This window comes from Bactrocera tryoni, chromosome 1 (assembly GCF_016617805.1).
Source record: "Bactrocera tryoni isolate S06 chromosome 1, CSIRO_BtryS06_freeze2, whole genome shotgun sequence".
NCBI lineage: Eukaryota > Metazoa > Arthropoda > Insecta > Diptera > Tephritidae > Bactrocera > Bactrocera tryoni.
In genome coordinates this window covers 32,761,013-32,783,744 of record NC_052499.1, presented here as the reverse complement: position 1 = coordinate 32,783,744, position 22,732 = coordinate 32,761,013, and the positions used below count along the sequence as shown (strand labels likewise).

At 38.0% G+C, this 22,732-nt stretch overlaps 1 protein-coding gene across 4 annotated transcripts; it reads left to right on the top strand.

The window, feature by feature from the left end:
• LOC120775011 (splicing factor 3A subunit 1) lies at positions 1-18,362 on the top strand. Of its 4 annotated transcripts, none has more exons than XM_040104964.1 (9): positions 1-76; positions 158-290; positions 423-825; positions 881-1,206; positions 1,261-2,102; positions 2,160-2,424; positions 2,477-2,670; positions 2,795-2,968; positions 18,246-18,362. In XM_040104964.1, exons 2-9 carry the CDS (start codon positions 176-178, stop codon positions 18,345-18,347), a joined length of 2,421 nt encoding a protein of 806 aa, XP_039960898.1. In that variant the 5' UTR covers positions 1-76; positions 158-175; the 3' UTR covers positions 18,348-18,362. The 4 variants fall into 4 exon arrangements, with proteins under 4 accessions (XP_039960898.1, XP_039960890.1, XP_039960903.1 ...); XM_040104956.1 differs by having other exon boundaries at positions 59-76; positions 144-290; XM_040104977.1 differs by lacking the exon at positions 1-76 and having other exon boundaries at positions 98-290; positions 423-587; positions 648-825.
• The last annotated feature ends 4,370 nt before the right edge of the window (positions 18,363-22,732 follow it).

Genomic DNA, 22,732 nt, shown 5'->3' with positions numbered 1-22,732 from the left:
TAAATACTTTCTTTTTTTAAAAAATGCGTTAACCATATGTAAGAATATAAATTGGGTGTTTGTAATACAAACTCAAGTAATTTATAATTTTTTAAATTGATTTCGTTACATCTCATTAATGTTATTGACTTAAAATATTAAAGAGGTTTCATATTAGTTATCATCTGGAAATAAGATGCCATCTTTGGAAGTAGACAATGGCATTAATTCTTCTATTAATGGCGACGATCAATCAAAATCTTTGTCTGGACCGATAATTGGAATAATATATCCTCCGCCGGAAGTGAGGAGTATCCTTTTAACACATGTTATATAATGAAATATATTTATATTGATATGTCCTGTAAATAATTTCAATAATGAAATCTAATTCTTCATAATACATATCAATTTTCCTTAACTATGAAAATTATTTTTAATAGATATTGTTGATAAAACCGCTAGTTTTGTAGCTCGAAATGGGCCTGAATTTGAAGCTCGCATCAGACAAAATGAACTGGGCAATGCAAAATTTAATTTTTTGAGTTCAGGGGATCCATACAATGCGTATTATAGGCACAAAGTAAATGAATTTAGGGAGGGAAAGGGTAAATATAAAGAGTACTTAAATAATATACAACAGTGGTATGAAACTTCATTAAAAACAGATGCATCTGGCGGTCCAAGTGTTATTACTGGTGTTAAGCAGTTATCTGTTACAAATGCTGCACAGCAAAAGCAACAAGAACTTCTAAAACAAGTAGCAGAGCAACAATTTGTGCCTAAAGACCCTCCTCAAGACTTTGAGTTTATAGCAGACCCTCCGTCTATATCTGCTTTAGATTTGTAAGTATATAACTAACTTCTAAAAGTTTTGATTTTTTTTAAATTTACTTTTCAGAGACATTGTTAAGTTAACAGCACAATTTGTAGCCCGAAATGGTCGTCAATTTCTGACAAATCTCATGAACCGTGAGCAACGTAATTTCCAGTTTGACTTTTTAAGACCCCAGCACTCATTGTTTCAATATTTCACAAAATTATTAGAGCAGTACACAAAAATATTAATTCCTCCCAAAGATCTTTTAAACAAATTACGTATAGAGGGTTCGGAAGGACGTAGCAGTATGAATTTAGTTTTAGAACAAGTAAAATACAGGGCAAATTGGCAAAAGCATCAAGAAGCTCAACGTCGACGTGAAGAGGAGAAAGTTGAGAAAGAGAGGGGTGCGATATACGATACATTTTTATTATACATTATAATAATGAACATTCTTTCAGTGGCTTACGCTCAAATAGATTGGCATGATTTCGTAGTGGTTGAAACAGTGGACTATCAACCTTTTGAAACAGGCAATTTTCCACCACCAACAACACCTGAAGAAGTAGGTGCTCGTGTACTAATGGAAGAAAGATTGCTGGAAGAAGATGGGGACATAGAAATGCAAATTGAATCGGAAGAAGAAGATGGTCAAGAGGAAACAGTCCGACTTAAATTGTCACAAATGGAAAATCGTACTGGCATACAAATGAAAGGCACCACATATAATCAACAAGGAACTAATGTGAAGAAAGATAATACACAAGTTCAAGATATGGACGAAGCCTCTAGTGATGAAGAGTCTCCATCTAATTCAAAGATGCAGCCACCAGTTACACCTCTTCTACCACCAACACATGATAAGGTTGTGGTTAAGAAATACGATCCGAAAGCTATTCAGCAGAAACAACAGAAGCCAGCAACTACAGATGAGTATTTGATTTCTCCAATAACCGGGGAAAAAATACCGGCATCAAAGGTGGCAGAACATATGCGTATTGGTTTATTGGATCCCCGTTGGGTTGAACAGCGTGATAAACATACTGTTGAAAAAATTAATCAAGATACAGTATATGCTGCTGGTACTGCTATTGAGGCTAGTCTAAAACAATTAGCAGAACGTCGTACAGATATTTTTGGCGTTGGCGATGAAGAGACAGTTATTGGAAAGAAATTGGGTGAAGAGGAAACAAAAAAAGATGATCGCGTCACTTGGGATGGGCATACATCAAGCGTGGAGGCAGCAACACGAGCGGCTCGAGCTAATATTACTTTGGAAGACCAGATTCATCAAATTCATAAAGTATATATATATATATACATATAATAAGTAATTAAATAACTGAAAATTCAAATATAGGTAAAAGGCCTTCTTCCAGATGAAGAAAAAGAAAAGATTGGGCCTAAACCAGTTAGCAACAAACCTTCTTTATCGGCACCACCACTATCACATCCAGCATCTATTAAAGGTCATTCTCAACTTGGACATCATGTTGTTTCTCATCATCATCATCAATCACAGCAATCGTCACAACAGCAAACGCACTCTCAGCCATCTCCGCATAATATGCCACCTTCTGCGCCAGTAATGATGATGCCAATGAGACCACCGCCCCCAATGTTGGGTATGAAATATGTCAAATTCATAAAATTGTTTTAATAATGAAAAATTCTCAGCTCCACCATATCCCGTAGGTGGTTATATGCCTATACAATCCGGTGGACCACCGCAAATGCCATCCGTACCAAATATAATGGATCAAACAATGATGCCCCTTCCACTAATGTCAGTAGATGAAGAGCCACCAAATAAAAAAATGCGATCAGAAGATAATCTGATTCCAGAAGAAGAGTTCGTATCGAAACATAAGGTATTTCTTTAAAAACAGTATATATGCGAATATATATATTTTTTGTTACCAAATCGAGAAACTTAATAAAATAATGACTAACTCTACATATCTTAATTATTAATTACAATAATTTCTTTTGCAGAGCCCCATTACTATTCAAATACAAATTCCTAATGTAGTTGACAAGTCGGAATGGAAATTAAACGGACAAACAATTGCATTTTCATTATCGCTCGCAGATACCGTTTCTAATTTAAAAGCGAAGATTCAAGATGAAACTGGAATGCCACCTGCTAAACAGAAAATTTCATATGAGGTTAGTACTGTCTATTTAAAACAAGAAAAAACGTTAACTTCGGTGGCACCGAAGCTAAATACCCTTCACAGGTGCATTTCTGTTAGTAACTATGTGTTCAGTTTGTATGGAAGCTATATGCTATAGTAATCCGTTCTAAACAAGTTTTCTAGAGATTACATTGTTGCCTTAAAAAACATATACCAAATACCAAAATTCGTGAATATACCAAATTTCGTGAATATATCTTGTCAAATGTGAAAGTTGTCCATACAAGAACTTGATTCCGATCGTTCAGTTTGTATGGCAGCTATATGCTATAGTTAACCGATCTGAACAATTTCTCCGGAGATTATATTGTTGCCTTAGAAAATAACATATACCAAATTTCGTGAATATATCTTGTCATATGTGAAAGTTTTCCATACAAGCATTTGATTCCGATCGTTCAGTTTGTACGGCAGCTATATGTTATAGTTGTCCGATATCGGCCGTTCCGACAAATGAGCAGCTTCTTGAAGAGAAAATGACGTTTGCAAAATTTCAAAACGATATCTTAAAAACTGAGAGACTAGTTCGTATATATACAGACAGACGGACAGACAGACAGACGGACATGGCTAAATCGAATCAGCTCGACATACTGATCATTTATATATATACTTTATAGGGTCTCCGACGATTCCTTATGGGTGTTACAAACTTCGTGTCAAACTTAATATACCCTGTTCAGGGTATAAAAAGAAAAGGGACTATAACGTATATATTATATGACTCGGATATTACAGTGAGGGAGCCACATATTCTTTTTCAGCTTATTAACCTTTTTTTTACCAGCTTTATTCGTATCAGGAACACTTTAATTTATGTAATCGTTCATATATTTTCACTAATATATGTGACCTGGTCTACGGAAAGGGGGCTTAGGTGTCAAAAAAAAGGAGAACAATTAATGAGATAACGAGAAACTGACAATTATTTTTAACAGCTTTTCCCAGAAAACTAGTTTTCGCACGTTAGCTCCCTTTTCGTAGACCAGGTCACATATACAAAATTCTTGTTGGAGACACATCTTTTTCCAAACCATTATTTACTTAATCTGCTTGCTCTGTTGTATAGTATTAGCATAAATGTTGTAACCATACTACAATACTCAAAAAGTGCAATGTAATTTATAGGCTACATTCAAACTCCACCAATCTAAACTCCGCCATCTAAAGAGCTGTTGATTCCATAGGGCAAAAGGGAATGGACCGCACGTTATGCGGTCCCATGCTTCCAACGCACAGCTGAGAAACTACCCTCTACGGCTGTGCAAATTGCTCCCAGCACACGCAATGCGCCGCCGCTTTTGTCGAGTCGCCATCAAAGGAGCAGTGCGGTCTCAAGGAGCTAGGCAGCAATACTCGCTCTTTGATCATTCCCCCCAGCCTTAATCCCGCTTCTAAAAGAATTGGGACTAGAATTGCAAATTTTTGAATTTGCTGTTTAAAATATTACTTTTGATAGATAGATATTTGATACTGAGGTATTGTACTGCGACCTAGGGTCTAGTGTGCCCTCTCCTACATATATCACATATGGTCACCAAGGTCCAGCAACCTGAACAATTCCAGGAGCCTGCTGGGCGCTTCTTCCAAATGTTTTTGTATATACAATTTGGGAATGGGAAAATGTATGCTTTTTTTTTACATTGGAACGTCACTTTTGGTGTTACAAAGTTAAGAAATGCAAAATGTATGAGACAATAATTGGATCATTCCTTTCATATTTGGCCTTATGACTTATATTTTTATATGTTAATATACAATCATATTTATTGATTTACATGATTTGTTTATGAACATTCGCATTAGCAGAAAATACCCGAAATTATGCATACTCATGCTTCAATGATTGAAATGATCGGCAGCGTTTGGTTTGTATATCATCCCCTAAACACTGATTTACTCGTGCACTTCTGTTCTATTTCCAATACATATGTATGTATATACATACACCATCCATCAAGTACATAAACACAACAAATATATGTATATATGTATGTATGCACGTACTCGATGGAATTTCCATTGTTTGCGCATCGAAAATTTGTAACATGCACACATTTTCAAAGCTGATACATTTTCTGCCACACAAAATTCAAATCAATCCAGAAGAAATTTGTTGTTGTTTGCTGTACGTGTAGATTTACTCGTAGTTTACCCGCAGTTTCACATCGATTCAAACAATCGTCGCAACGCTATGAACTGAATTGATACGAACCGAAGCCAGTCATACCGTTTACTCGATCGTGATTGCCGAAGAACAGATTGTTCATGTTACATTAAATCAGTTGATGGCGGGTACTCGAATTGATCAACAATGTTGTCTATACTGAATTGAATTGATTTGATTGTGTTTTTGGCACGAGTGTTTGTTTTGATTTAATCATACTCGTTGCAGCTCTCTGATACTCATGTATTTTCTCATGCACATACATATGTGCGCATTCAGAAGTTTAAATCATGATTTTATCAATACACTCAGTCCTTTTTTTACGCGATCTATTTTTACGCTATTTCACTTCCAAATTCCTTTTTTTACGCGAATTTCTCTCTTTAACGCGATTGCTCTTTTTCCTTTTTTACGCGATCTCTTTTTACGCTATTTCACTTTAACGCGGTTATTTTTGCAGCGCAAATTCCTTTTTTACGCGAATTTCTCTCTTTAACGCGATTGCTCTTTTTCGTTTTTTGCTTGGTCTTAAACTTGCATCAGAATTGGAAAATTATTTTGTAGCAAATGATACTGATGCCGAACGTGCACGAATTTTTCAAAAAAAATTGAGTCTCTGCATGTTAAGATATAAAGAACTATGTACATCGGAATTTATTGGGTCCAAAGAGAAGCATTCAAACAAAATTAACTGAATTTATGGTGCAAACTCAGTCGGAGATGCTAAGTCAATCAGAACATCAATCCATAGTTCTTACTATTGATTCTGGTACAAATTCTAGTGATATCAGTGCCGGCCATCAAAATAACCGGCTAAGAATAATTTCCACTACGGATAATGACAGTGATTAAACAGCATTCAACGGTTTTTTTTAATAAATCTACCTATTTTCTATTTTCTTCTCCTTTATATATGGTTTTTGTTTTGTATTTTTTATGTTGTTATGAATGTTATGTTTTTTTGCGCGTATATTTTGTTATATGCGATATTTTTTATATTCGGAACCAATTCGTTAGTTAATATTGGAAAACTAACCATTTTTACGCGATTTTTTTTTACGCGATTAGTGGCAGAACCAAAAATCGCGTAAAAAAAGGATTGAGTGTATACTGCATGTGCGCGCATTGATCTACATTAATATATGGGCATATACATATGTACGGTTACCGATAATAAAAAAGAATTAAACATAGTACTAATTATACTCTCGCAACAAAGTTGCTAAGGAGAGTATTATAGTTTTGTTCACATAACGGTTGTTTGTAAGTCCTAAAACTAAAAGAGTCAGATATAGGGTTATATATACCAAAGTGATCAGGGTGACGAGTAGAGTTGAAATCCGGATGTCTGTCTGTCCGTCCGTCCGTGCAAGCTGTAACTTGAGTAAAAATTGAGATATCATAATGAAACTTAGTACACGTATTTCCTGGCTCCATAAGAAGGTTAAGTTCGAAGATGGGCAAAATCGGCACACTGCCACGCCCACAAAATGGCGAAAGCCGAAAATCTATAAAGTGTCATAACTAAGCCATAAATAAAGATATTAAAATGAAATTTGGCACAAAGGATCGCATTGGGGAGGGGCACATTTAGACGTAATTTTTTTGTAAAAGTGGGCGTGGCCCCGCCCCCTACTATGTTTTTTGTACATATCTCGGAAACTGTTATAGCTATGTCAACCAAACTCTATTAAGTCGTTTCCTTTAGGCATTTCCTTACACAGTTCAAAAATGGAAGAAATCGGATAATAACCACGCCCACCTCCCATACAAAGGTTATATTGAAAATTACTAAAAGTGCGTTAACTGACCTACAAAAGACGTCAGAAACACTAAATTTTACGAAAGAAATGGCAGAAGGAAGCTGCAGCCAGGCTTTTTTTTTAAATTAAAAAGGGCGTGGCGTCGCCCACTTATGGACCAAAAACCATATCTCAGGAACTACTATACCGATTTCAATGAAATTCGGTATATAATATTTTACCCTGATGACATGTACGAAATATGAGTGAAATCGGTTCACAACCACGCCTTCTTCCAATATAACGCTATTTTGAATTCCATCTGATGCCTTCTCTGTATAATATATGTATGTATACATTAGGAAATGAAAATATAATGCAATACTCAAAGTACACAAATTGATCTAATCTAATTAATTTTACAGCAAAATAAAAAAATATGTAAATGACGGATAATGAAATCTCGATTATCACTTTTTCATGCGAGAGTATAAAATGTTCGGTGACACCCGAACTTAGTCCTTTCAGTTATTTCGCATATTTATTTTGTTGCTTGAGTTTTCATTGTTGTACTCGGAAATGAAACTAGTTTTTCGTTCCGTTTAACTAAAATATGTTTTAATTATTTACTTGGCACAATTTCGATTTCTTTGGCGGACCGATTTGAAGGTACCGTCGGAAATAGGATGTCTGTACCTTAAACGCTTAGTTTACGAGATTTTCGACTTTAGAGTTCAAAAATTTCCAAAATTCGAACATTTCAATAAGCTGTTTCAACTACATTTAACACACTTTATGCAGAGTTTCCACTTCAAAATCATTTAATTAAATTGTAAGCATTTAAACAAATTCACAATTTACACTTTGTGCAGGTTTTATATGTAAAAAATTTATATTTTAAAAATTACTTTTTACACTTGTAATGAGCATCATTTATGTGCTAACATTTATGAGGAAATGGAGCGCTGCCATATAAGCAAATATGAGCAATTCGTTAAAATTTATCTTTTTCGCTATAATCCCTCTTTCTTTATTTAGCAATCTTAGTTCTAATAAAAACAAGCGTCTATAAATTATATTTCAAATTAAAATGAGTATAAACAATATTTGCATGCATATGGATATATTTTTATTTAAATTTAACAACTAAGTACATAATATTAAGTAATAATATTACGTAATAAAATACTTAGATTTTTAAAGGAGTACTACGCAAAAGTACTTCAGTCACCCTGAGAATTGGCTCGACCAGGGTTATTTTATCAAAGCGCGGCCGAAGGCCGTCAACGCAAAAAGGAGTAATAAGCGAAAGTAATTCAGTCACCCTGAGTATTGGCTGGACCAGGGTTAATCTTTTAAAGCGCCGCCATAGGCCGCCAATGCAAAAAGGAGTATTATGCGAAAGTACTTCAGTCACTAGAGTTTCACTTATTTGTGTATATTAAATATAAATCACATATTATACATACATATATATACGCCCACCTGGGGGCGCCAGAAGGATGGAGTCATGTGTAGAAGTTCACGTAAGTGAGGAAAGTTCTCTGATCGCCATTCAATTGGGAGTGAGACTTGAGAGACCCCCCTTTTGCTTCAGCGCAAATAAAGGCTGACATCACCGCCGTCCAACAAAAAATGCGATGGACGGTACAAGGACAGAGACGAGTAGGTCCTTGTGATATTTACTACAGTGGCCATATAAAGGAGCGCAAGTTTGGTGTTGGATTCGTGGTGGGAGAGAGACTCCGTCGCCGAGTACTATCATTAACTCCGGTGAATGAACGTCTAGCCACAATCCGCATCAAAGCGAGGTTCTTCAACATATCGCTGATTTGCGCTCACGCCCCGACGGAAGAGAAGGACGATATGACCAAAGATGCCTTCTATGAGCGCTTGGAGCGCGCTTATGAGAGCTGCTGTTCCCGCCACGATGTCAAAATCGTGCTTGGCGACTTTAACGCCAGGGTTCGCAAAGAAGGTAGATTTGGCACTACGGTCGGTAAGTTCAGCATCCTTGACGAAACATCCCCAAACGGGTTGAGGCTGATCATCTTCGCCGGGGCCCGAAATATGGTTATCTGTGGTACTAGATTCCAGCACAAGAAGATTCATCAAGCTACCTGGCTGTCTCCGGATCGAAAAGCCACCAACCAGATCGATCATGTTGTGATAGACGGAAGACACGTCTCCAGTGTTCTAGACGTGCGCACGCTCCGAGGTCCTAACATCGACTCGGACCACTATCTTGTTGCAGCCAAGATTCGCTCCCGCCTCTGTGCAGCAAAAAACGCACGTCAACAATCACAACAGAGAGCCGAACGACAACAACTCGGTATAAGGGCACTGTGGGACGGCATTTCAAACTCCTTACGTACAGCTGCAACCGAAACCATTGGTTTTCGGAAAGTGCAAAAGAACAGGCTGGTACGACGAAGAGTGCCGTGTCGCAGCGGAGAGAAAACGGACTGCCTACCACGCAACGTTACGATGCGGGATGGGATAGATACCGAGAGTTGAAAAGGGAAGCGAGACGCATTTGCAGACAGAAAAAGAAAGAGGCCGAAATGCGTGAGTATGAAGAGCTTGATAAGCTGGCCGACAGGGGTAATGCTCGAGAATTCTATGAAAAAATGCGGCGGTTTGCAGAAGGTTTCAAGACCGGAGCATACTCTTGTAGAACCCCCAAAGGTGATCTAGTCACCGATGCCCAGAGCATACTTAAATTATGGAGAGAATACTTCTCCAGGCTGCTGAATGGCAGTGAACGCACAACGCCAGGAGAAGGCGAACCCGATTCCCCAATCTCCGACGATGGAGCAGACGTTCAATTACCCGACCATGAAGAAGTTCAGAATAGCAATTGCCCGCCTGAAAAACAACAAAGCGGCAGGGGCCGACGGATTGCCGGCCGAGCTATTCAAACACGGCGGCGAAGAACTGATAAGGAGCATGCATCAGCTTCTTTGTAAAATATGATCGGACGAAAGCATCCCCAACGATTGGAATTTAAGTGTGCTATGCCCAATCCATAAAAAGGAGACCCCACAATCTGCGCCAACTGCTGTGGGATTAGCCTCCTCAACATCGCATATAAGGTTCTATTGAGCGTATTGTGTGAATGATTAAAGCCCACCGTCAACAAACTGATTGGACCTTATCAGTGTGCCTTTAGACCTGGAAAATCAACAACCGACCAGATATTCATCATGCGCCAAATCTTGGAAAAGACCCGTGAAAGGACAATCGACACACACCACCTGTTCGTCGATTTCAAAGCTGCTTTCGACAGCACGAGAAGGACCTGCCTTTATGCCGCGATGTCTGAATTTGGTATCGCCGCAAAACTAATACGGCTGTGTAAACTGACGTTGAGCAACACCAAAAGCTCCGTCAGAATCGGGAAGGACCTCTCCGAGCCGTTCGATACCAAACGAGGTTTCAGACAAGGCGATTCCCTATCGTGCGACTTCTTCAACCTGCTTCTGGAGAAAATAGTTCGAGCTGCAGAACTAAATAGAGAAGGTACAATCTTCTATAAGAGTGTACAGCTGCTGGTGTCTGCCGATGATATTGATATCATCGGCCTCAACACCCGCGCCGTTAGTTCTGCTTTCTCCAGGCTGAACAAGGAAGCACAGAAAATGGGTATGGCAGTGAACGAGGGCAAGACGAAATATCTCCTATCATCAAACAAACAGTCGTCGCACTCGCGACTTGGCTCTCAATAATTTCGCCTATTTAAGAACCAGTATTAACACCACCAATAATGTCAGCCTGGAAATGCAACGCAGGATTGCTCTTGCCAACAGGTGCTACTTCGGACTGAGTAGGCAATTGAAAAGTAAAGTCCTCTCTCGACGAACAAAAGCCAAACTCTATAAGTCGCTCATAATTCCCGTCCTGCTATATGGTGCAGAGGCTTGGACGATGACAGCAACCGATGAGTCGACGTTACGAGAGGAAGGTTTTGCGAAAAGATATATGGTCCTTTGCGCATTAACCACGGCGAACATCGCATTCGATGGAATCACGCGAAATTTGGTGTTTAAGATGTGGCAATGCTCGATTTCCTCATAATTGTAAACAATCTAACATTTTCAACGATGAGTGTGCTAAGGGATTTTTAAATTAATAAATTTAGCTAAAATATAACAAAAAAAGTGAAATATGAACTTATTTCAATGTTTAGAGTGTATATTTAAATATACAAAGTGAAAAATTTTAAAAAATTTAGTGAAACATTGTGAAATACTAAGTGTTATTAATATAAATTGTTGAATATTTTTAAAAATATTAGAGTTAGTAACATTATTTTTAGTATATTCCTCCTCTGGAGAAGCTCCCCTATCCGTTCATACCCCATTCATAACGAAATTCGTGTTTTTTACCCGACCGCCAAAGTAATCGGAATCGTGCCATTTACTTCATGTCACGTGTTATTGGTAGCAGTAAAAATATTGAAAAAAAAAGAATTCATAAATATTACAAATACATATTTCAAGAATTCGGAGGAAAAAAAAGGGATCAAAATAAGTATCTTACATAAAAGAAAATATTTTTTTTTCAAAGAACTAATAGAAAAATTTGTTGATACTTTGTAGTGTACCCTTTATCGTCTAATACAGATGCACATCTTTTAGGCATAGACCTAATTAGACTACCGAAAGTGTCCTGTGGAACAGAATACCAGACCTTTAAACCTTCTCTCAGAGTTCTGCTTTTTTTCGGTTTAACGAGTGCTAATGGTTAGAGAAGCTAGACCTTTCGGCCTATTGCCAATAAGTGAACAAGTGAATAATTTAATTGATAGGGAATCTTTAAGAAAATAAGTAAAGGATAAATGTAAGTTAATGCCAGTTATGACAAACTTGAGATTAATAAGAATAAGGCAAAAATAACAAAATATAACGTAACGTAACGTTGCTAAAAAAGCGAAGAGCGTTACCAAACAAGACTTGACCCAAAATTTAAAGAAATTATCGAATTACTAGATGGAGATAGGTACGTTTTAAAACCATTAACAGGCAAAAGATCATATAAGCATGCGCATGAATTTTTGAGAACAATTCCAAATACACAAATAAGGAAAACAGTTGATTTGGACGACTCATGCGTCTGAGTTCCAAGTGGGAAATAAAAATAAAATATGGCACAGTTGGTGTATTAACATCCCAAGAGGGGATATAATGACCGCACTATAACAGATTTACTTGTTATAGCGGGGGTCGGAAGATATAATTGGCACGGTAGGTTCTTTGGAATCCCAAGAAGGGATATAATGATCGCACCATAACAGATGGACTTGTCTTGTTGGTCTGTAAGTGGATGTAAAAGGAAATATGTACATCAGTTGATAATGATAATTAAATTAGCATGAATTATATAGTATGGTTAAGAAGAAAATGTAATGGAAAGAATTTATGAAATGTTATCAAGAAACCAATCTGCTTATTTGTATGTTGCTTATTTTTGACTATTGCTTAATGTATGTATGTGAAGAAAAGTTAATGAAATGTTTGTAAATAAAAAAATAACAACTGATATGTTAGAGCATTGTGGTTCGAAGTAAATACACGAGGACGTGTGATTTGTCAGGAAGACCGTGTCGGAGCGGTAGTATTTGTATTTTATGTGTCACTGAACATGCGATTGTCGGAGTGCTAATATTTTGTAGGCAACTGTATGTGCCAGAGGGTTATTTGAAATAGACGACGCATAAGCGGCACATTTTACGGTACTTGATTGTAAATGTGCAAATAGTTATAGTAGCAGGAATAGATAAACTATTACTGAGTGAGGTCTGATCGTATTCTGTGAACAGAGAGAGATCCAGGAACCGTTAGGTCCTTTTTAGAGTAAAGACGGAGTGCGCAATAATTAGGCGCTGTGTCCTCGCAGAATCAGTGTGACATCGATAGGAGCAGAACTTATTGTGCTTTAGTAATATAGTAGACTAAAAGTGTAAAGTGCTTAATAATTGAATCGTCTACGAACAAAATCCCCGACATATACATATTTACGATGGTTTGCTGGTAAAGCTGTTCGCGCGGCAATGGAAGTGGGAAGTGGAAGAAAAAAATCTGCAGGCAATTTTAGAGAATCAATATACTATACATATATATTTCAGCGAAGGAATTAAATATTCGCTTTTCGACGAAATTATGATTTGATTACAATTATATTTGGTATACAAGATGTGTTCCAAAATAAACAGGATTTAAAAAAAAAACAGAAATAATGTTTTTTTCGGCAAAATCAATTTATTTTATTCAAATAATCGTCCTTCGAATGTTGGATTCTGAGCAATTTTTGGTCGTCAGTCAATTTGTGCGGAAAAAATAGTGCACACACCTTTCGTAAGCTCAAATGTTCGGTCAAAATACGATAAATCGATGTTTTGGAGATGTTCAATTCCATTTCCATGAATTTCAGTGATGATTTCGGCTGATTTTTGATGAAATCACGCACAGTTTCGATGGAATTTCCGGTGATCACGGATTTTGATTGGCCCACATGTTGATCGTCATTTATGTCTTCACGACCACTTTGAAAACGTTGGAACCCCTCGTGCACTCTACGGGATAGGCAATCATCGCCATAAACTTGTTTCATCAATTGAGACGTTTCGGTAAAAGTTTTACCAATTTTAAAACAAAATTGAATGTGGGCTCTTTGTTCGAAGCTCATTTTCGCAAAGATAACACAAACATACTGACACTTAAAACGCAATAACTTCACTTCCAATTAATGAAATGTCATGAAATTCTCAGTGTACAATCGATAAAGATAGCAGATTTTAACGCACGTCGACATATAGATGACGCCACCAGGGGGCGTTAGACTCAAAAAGTCCTGTTTACTTTGGAACGCACCTTGTATTATTAACTTACACTATATGTCATATAATCACTTACTTTCATATGCAAGATATTTTTTTTATTCACATACATACCGATATCCATAATGTTTATTTCCTAATGTAGTAATAATATTGGTTGTCAAAAAAGTCTTGCGGTATTTTCGCTAGTTGGCGCTGAAAGCGCGTAGTTCTAGTTTTATGGAAGTTTAGAAAGCTCATTTCACGCGCTAAGACGTGTTTGATTGATTGTCGCTTCTTTTAAGTCGTTCATGAGTAAGGCGTCGCAAACATGGAGCAAAATAAAGAGAAAATACGGCATATTTTACAGTACTACTACGATAAAGGCAAAAATGCATCTCAAGCCGAAAATAAAATTTGTGCAGTTTATGTCGGGTCCATTTCCACCGCACAACGATGGTTTCAACGTTTTCGTTCTGGTGTAGAGGTGGTCGAAGATGCGCCACGCTCCGGAAGGCCTGTCGTCGAAAATTGCGATAAAAATCGCTGAATTGGTCGAAAGAGACCGGCATAGTAGCAGCCGTAGCATCGGTCAAGCGCTGGGCATGAGTCATCAAAAATTCATTTTAATTTCAATAAAAAAAAATTCAATAAAAGTACCGCAAGACTTTTTTGACATCCCATTAAATAATTGTTGGCCTGGGGTTTCGAATAAGGTTTACGCCGATTTCAACGTAACGTTAAACAACATTCAGTCTTAGCGTAAACTTCGCGTGAATAAATCATTCCCATGTATTTTTATTTCACGCGAACGAAAAATTCGTATCACGAATTTCGTCTAATATGTTCGAATTTCGATTATGCTATTGTGAACTTCAGCAAGCTGTTAAATACGGTTTTGTTTTAATTTGGTAGCATTGATGAAACTAATAAAAACTAATTATGCGACTGTTTTAGCTTAAACACGTGTTTCTATTGTTAATTATACATAAGAACATACATATGTATATCGTACATACCATTTTATCGTATCGGTATAAGTTGCATAAATTATGCAGATAACAATTTTCGGATATATTGGAGTATATTTGAAGGTATAATGGAAAGGAAAAACTTGCATGGCACACATTGGGCAGCAATTTGAAAATCGAGTTACCTTTTTTTATTCCTAAATCGATTTCAATGGTGGTCCCTTGCTATTGAAAGAATCATGTAACTTCATTCAAAATACATATACTTTATCGTTGTTTTTGAACCCTTTGCTTTATAAGAATTTTCGGTCCTCCAAGGACCATAAACGTCAACTATATTTTGTTTAATAGGCCTTAATTCGTATGAAAAAGTTTTTAAAATCAAGTAAATAGTTTACGATAAGGCTGATTTTGTTTAATAATGTCTTCCCTTAAATTATATAAAATGGTTTTGTCAGGTTTAAAGGGTCAGAGGGAACGATTATATAAATATAAGTATATTCAAAAATGTCTTTAGGTCTTTGTCAGGTTTAAGGGAATAGGGGAAGTATGTATCCGATTTTATCCATTTTTGCATCAGGTCACATTACATCCAGAAAAAGCAGTCATAGACTTTTAGTTCACATATGTACAAATGTATTTGGTAGCAAAGGGCATGAAAATATATGAACCGATTTTTAGTATTTTTGGAGGTGAGACGACAGGGCTTTAAGGCACTATTTTTGTTCTGATATCTTAAATAATTCTTAATTTATGTCCTGTAAGTGAAAGAATTTAAAATTGTGTTATATGGGAAGTAGGCGTGGTTATTACTATTTCCCCCATTTTCACACTGTAGCATCAGAATGTTATGATGCACCAAATTTGGTTGAAATTTGTGTGGGATAAGTTATAGCACTTTATAATTTTTCGCTTAAACGCATCTGTCAAAAGCATCATATACCTATAATATAGATTTAATTTTATATTGCTCAATCGAGTTTTCTTGTGATTATCTTAACCCTTTCGAACCTGAAAGCAACTAGCAGGAAAATTCCTGGTTCATTGATTACTATAGCTTTAGTATAGGCCTTAAAAGTGGAAAATTTTGAAGTGGAGTCTCTACCCCCTCCAGGAGGGCCTAAGGGGGTGGGACATATGTGTCCATTCCGTTGTTTTGAGCGGGACGTATAAGTCCCGTTGGGTCTCTATATCAACTCAATAACTCAATAACTCAAACTAAACAGTATTTTAAATATTTTTTATCAACTAAAAATCATTTATTCATTTATTTTGAAGGAAAAGTTAGTAAAACTGAAATTATATTTCATAAAAATATTAGATAAATCATCGTTTATGATAAGGTGCGAAACAATTCTTACATAGTGGAGTTTGACACTCTTCACATATCGTTTTTGTGCGTTTTTCAATATTATTAAGGCGACATCCAGCATATCTTCGTCTTGTGCCTCCTTCAATTGGTAAATGAGTAGCGGTATTCCCATAAGTCTTCTTCTTTTTGGAAATGCAACCAGACCTTCCACTGCGAACATTGGCTGCCGTTTTCTAACCTTCAGCAATCTGCTCTTCTGCTAAAACTACTAGAAAATCAATCAATGGCGTCTTCTTACGACGTAACTTTGAATATATTATCCATGAATTTACAACAGACATCATCAAGAGGCGATAAAAACTTTTTCCGCCACTTATTGGATTTTCGGTTCAAATCATATAAGCCAGCCATTTGGTCCAGTCTATCGACTCCTCTCATAATCTCGCGATAAGATTTTATCATTTTTGGACATGGTGTAGATATTATTTGCCCATCCCTCTGCTTTTTTTCTACGGTTGCCATTTCGTCATCATGGCAGTTGCTTAGGAGGATTACTTCTTTTGTATCCTGCCATTTCGTGAACATTAGTCCAGAGCTACTGCTTCTGAACACTGCTTCCCCTTTTTTCAATTTTTGTGTTATCTTTGGCAAATTGTTCCTGTTTGCCATACACGTACCGAGCGCAGCAAAGCCCAAACTCTCTAAAAGGTGAACGCTTGTAAAAAACGATCAAAACATAATCCGGTTTTCGTACTGTGCGTACCAAGGTTTTAACCACTCGTTCACCTAGCGTTCCAATCGTAGGACCTTCCTCTATTCCACAGTATATATTAAAGTCATAACAATAACCTGTCTGCGAATCGCAACGCATCCACATCTTTATATCTCTTTTCGTTGGTTTTAGAGACATATACTGCTTCAGAGAGGAACGACCTTTGAATTTGGTCATTGATTCGTCGATGCTTTGATAAAGGCTGTCACCACGAGCTGCTTGGGACCGACCTTTCAAACATTCCACGATGTCATCTACGTAGTATGTTTTGCTAGCACCAACAGGTTTTTCTGTAGATGAGAAATACATTTTCGAAGAAAGAGTTAAGAAATGATCGCGAGCAATTGCCGATTTAATAGCTTGGTGTCCCATAGCCTTATGTTTGGACCAGTAGTTTCTCATCGAAGGTAATCGCATATACGACATTATAAGTGTACAACCGATAACCACTTGCATTTCACCTATATCGGTAAGCTTCAAATTAGCATATTTTGGAGACTTACGCATTAGTTGGAGGCGCTGGTTTGTGCACTGTGTTATGTAAATAAGCAAGCTTTTCGGAAATATTTTATTGAATATTTCTATTACCGAGTCAGATCGGCTGAAATGTGCAGCAATGTTAGGGACTCGTTGAACTTGAATTATCTTACGCGGCTGGAAACTCTCATCAGGTATTGACCAAACCGTAACATTTTCGAAGTATGGCATATTATTATTTTCGCCGCTTTCTATTGATTGCAACTCATCATTGTTAGAAGAATTTCCTTCATTATTTTCGTCAGATTTGTCTGTTAGACAACTTTCATCATCAGAGGGCTCGTAATTATCTTCACTTCCATCTGAAAAATCGACGTCAGAAATGTCACCAGATTCGTCACACTCCATAAGCTGGACTAATATATCCTCCTCATTTAGTTTTCTTGACATTGTGCAAAGTTTGTCTAAAAAAACAGGTTTATAGTACATTTTTTCGTAAATTACTAAAAGTTAAAGAATGTCGGCAAGCTCTAAACGGGACATATTTATACCAACAAATAAACCTAACGGGACACATAGATCCCATAAATAAAAATTCCCATAATAACACTTAAAAACTGAAATATTACTAGATTATATTATTATATATTATTTACTAATATTACTGACCTAATTACAGCGATCCAGAACACTCTTTTGAATACTTATATTCACTAAAATCACTGAATATTCACATGAATATAGCAATTGATGCAAGCACAGTAACATTCCGAAGAAAACTGAGCGTCTTCTGTTTACAATTTTAGCACAAAAAAAAACACAGAACCGTTACCTGAACTTCAAAATATCAGACGGGACAGTTTTAAATGAGTTTAAATAGAAAATTAAGAATTTAGTTATGACAAAACTTTTTCTGGGATGTATGTGTCCCAACAGGTCCGAAAGGGTTAAATATTTGTTTATTTTTTTTTTTTGTGTCTTTCATTTCAGGGAATGTTCATCAAGGATAGTAATACTATGGCGTTTTATAATCTCTTTAGTGATGCCACTATACATCTACAAATCAAAGAACGTGGTGGACGTAAAAAATAAAAGTTTAAAATATTACTTTCAAATGCCACGTGGTGGACACTGAAAATTTTCTACTAAAATTATTTACTTTGCTTTAAGCGGTAATAAATAAATATAGTATGCGTGACACTATAAATATAAAACCATGTTGTATATATATCTGGGTGGATAAGTAACCGAAATGTCAAATTTCTGAAATTTAGTTGCACATTTGCTGGACTGTATCCTTTTGCATGCAAAAATTAAGCAATTCTTTAATCATGTTAAACACTTGTTACAAAAAAACGGAGTGGAGGTCTTCCTCTTCCTCTGCCCTGAACTATGTCAATGTCGTCATATATCTCATACAGAACCTTTCTCTCAAAAACTCGTAACGTCAACTCATCGGTTGCTGTCATCGCCCAAGCCTCTGCACCATATAGCAGGACGGGAATTATGAGCGACTTATAGAATTTAGCTTTCGTTCGTCGAGAGAGGACTTTACTTTTCAATTGCCTACTCAGTCCGAAGTAGCACCTGTTGGCAAGAGCAATCCTGCGTTGGATTTCCAGGCTGACATTGTTGGTGGTGTTTACGCTGGTTCCAAGATAGACGAAATTATCTACAACTTAAAGTTATGACTGTCAACAGTGACGTGAGAGCCAAGTCGCGAGTGCGAGGACTGTTTGTTTGATGACAGGAGATATTTCGTTTTGCCCTCGGTCACTGCCAGACCCATTTTCTATGCTTCCTTGTCCAGCCTGGAGAAAGCAGAACTAACGGCGCGGGTGTTGAGGCCGATGATATCAATATCATCGGCAGACACCAGCAGCTGTACACTCTTATAGAAGATGGTACCTTCTCTATTTAGTTCTGCAGCTCGAACTATTTTCTCCAGAAGCAGGTTGAAGAAGTCGCGCGATAGGGAGTCGCCTTGTCTGAAACCTCGTTTGGTATCGAACGGCTCGGAGAGGTCCTTCCCGATCCTGACGGAGCTTTTGGTGTTACTCAACGTCAGTTTACACAGCCGTATTAGTTTTGCGGGGATACCAAATTCAGACATCGCGGCATAAAGGCAGCTCCTTTTCGTGCTGTCGAAAGCAGCTTTGAAATCGACGAAGAGGTGGTGTGTATCGATTCTTCTTTCACGGGTCTTTTCCAAGATTTGTCGCATCGTGAATATCTGGTCGGTTGTTGATTTTCCAGGTCTGAAGCCACACTGATAAGGTCCAATCAGTTTGTTGACGGTGGGCTTTAATCTTTCACACAGTACGCTCGATAGAACCTTATATGCGATGTTGAGGAGGCTAATCCCACGGTAGTTGGCGCAGATTGTGGGGTCTCCTTTTTTTGGATTGGGCATAGCACACTTAAATTCCAATCGTTGGGCATGCTTTCGTCCGATCATATTTTACAAATAAACTGATGTATGCTCCTTATTAGTTCTTCGCCGCCGTGTTTGAATAGCTCGGGCGGCAATCCATCGGCCCCCGCCGCTTTGTTGTTCTTCAGGCGGGTAATTGCTATTCGAGCTTTTTCATGGTCGGGCAATGGAACGTCTGCTCCATCGTCATCGATTGGGGAATCGGGTTCGCCTTCTCCTGGTGTTGTGCATTCACTGCCATTCGGCAGGCTGGAGAAGTGTTCCCTCCATAATTTAAGTATGCTCTGGGCATCGGTCACTAGATCACCTTTGGGGGTTCTACAAGAGCATGCTCCGGTCTTGAAACCTTCTGTAAGCCGCCGCATTTTTTCGTAGAATTTTCGAGATTACCCCTGTCGGCCAGCTTATCAAGCTCTTCATACTCACGCATTTCGGCCTCTTTCTTCTTCTGTCTACAAATGCGTCTCGCTTCCCTTTTCAACTCCCGGTATCTATCCATCCCGCACGTGAAGTGGTCGATCGTAACGTTGCGAGATAGGCAGTCTGTTTTCTCTCCGCTGCGACACTGCACTCCTCGTCGAACCAGCTGTTCTTTTGCACTTTCCGAAAAGCAATGGTTTCGGTTGCAGCTGTACGTAAGGAGTTTGAAATGCCGTCCCACAGTTCCCTTATACCGAGTTGTTGACGAGTGCTCTCAGAGAGCAGGAGTGGAAGCCGAGTAGAGAATCGTTCGGCTGTCTGTTGTGATTGCAGCTTCTCGACGTCGAACCTTCCTTGTGTTTGTTGGCGTGCGGTTTTTGCTGCACAGAGGCGGGTGCGAATCTTGGCTGCAACAAGATAGTGGTCCGAGTCGATGTTATGACCTCGGAGCGCACGCACATCTAAAACACTGGAGACGTGTCTTCCGTCTATCACAACATGATCGATCTGGTTGGTAGTTTTTCGATCCGGAGACAGCCAGGTAGCTTGATGAATCTTTTTATGCTGGAATCTAGTACCACAGATAACCATATTTCGGGCCCCGGCGAAGTCGATCAGCCTCAACCCATTTGGGGATGTTTCGTCGTGGAGGCTGAATGTACCGACCGTAGTGCCAAAGATACCTTCTTTACCAACCCTAGCGTTAAAGTCGCCAAGCACGATTTTGACATCGTGGCGGGGGCAGCTCTCATAAGTGCGCTCCAAGCACTCAGAAGCTACATCTTTGGTCACATCGTCCTTCTTTTCCGTCGGGGCGTGGGCGCAAATCAGCGATATGTTGAAGAACCTCGCTTTGATGCGGATTGTGGCTAGACGTTCATTCACCGGAGTTAATGATAGTACTCGGCGACGGAGTCTCTCTCCCACCACGAATCCAACACCAAACTTGCGCCCCTTAATATGGCCGCTGTAGTAAATGTCACAAGGACCTACTCGTCGCTGTCCTAGTCCCGTCCATCGCATTTCTTGGACGGCGGTGATGTCAGCCTTTATTTTTGCGAGGACATCAACCAGCTGGGCAGCGGCACCTTCCCAATTAAGGGTCCGGACATTCCAGGTGCATGCCCTCAAATCGTAGTCCTTATTTCGTTTGCCGTGGTCGTCATCAAAAGGGGGGTCTCTCATCCGAGGCTGCTTTTTCTTTTTCATTGGAGTGTTTTTTTTACGAGGCGGGTCCCAAACCCAGCGCACAACCCTATGTAGGGGATGTTTCGATTTCTCACATTAGCTCGCCACTCCCAAGTGAATGGCGATCAGAGAACTTTCCTCACTTGCGTGAACTTCTACACATGACTCCATCCATATAAAATTTTACATATATACATAATATTTATTTATGCGGAAAACTAATGTGTTATTTCTTTTGATTCTTCTGCAAAGGTAACACTGATTATTAGTTAGAATGCAACCGTTTTGTTATTGTGTGAACAAAAATAATTGAACAAAAGTTTAATATTGAATGAAAGTTACTTTTGCAATATTTTTTGGATATGAAAGTCAAAAATATAAGTGTAAAATTCATTATAAATCTGAGAAACACGTATTTTAAATAGTTGAATTTCTGAACTTTAGATGTACGTATCTCAAAAACTGACTTATGTGGTAATAATATATATATACAATAAATCACAAAAGTATTTTGCACGTATAAATTATTAATTAAAACTTCGTGTTTCTATAATTTTAAAAAAATGTTAATATACTTTTTAGTCAATTTAATAAAATAAATAGTTTATACTTCAATAATTTATTATAAAAGTTTAAAAACTATTTCATTTTTCATTAAAAACTTAACAAAAAATAAAAATATTCAGAATTTTTACCTCACAAAAGTATTTTGCTTTTGAGTAGTGTACATATGGGAGAATAAGTAAAAATTTTTTAAGGGGTCAGTAGGGTAATCTTTTTAAAATTTTATTTTTTTTTGCATTTTCTGTTCCCTTATACCCTTAGAATTAATATAGAAACCCACATTACCATTGGAAAGTTTCGAAAAAGGCCCAAAAATAATAATACCGCTCGACGTTCGGAGCGCTCGTAGTGCACACTAGGGTGGGTCGATTCCGGACTTTTTTCGATTCGGGATTTCTAATAGTGCGGAAAAGTTGCCTTAGTACTTCCTGATTCCAATGCAACTTTTTGTTTTGAGATCGGATTGCATCTTCAACCCCAACTCCGGCCTTGAAATTTCGGAAGTTCGCCTAAAATCGTGAAATTGTCTACTTAGCGCCTGAAATACGCATCTCATGGCAAAATGTATAAAGCAAAAGTTATTGTCACGTCATTTGCTACAGAAATGGTTTATGTGATCATGGCCGTAGGGCGAACCGTTCCCGAGATATGAGCGAAAAGGCGGCGCGCCACAGCGCAAGGTGAAAATTGTTGCAGCTCTCAGCTAACCTGTATTGGTCACCCAGAACCCACCGCGTGGAGGTGGCTGCTCTTCGGGTCCCCCCACAGCTTCTGATATTTTGTAGAGATAAGCTTGGTCTGTGCTAAGTTGGGTCGGATTAATAACCTCAGAAGGTAATTGGCAGGATGGAAAACTTTCAAATTTGACAAC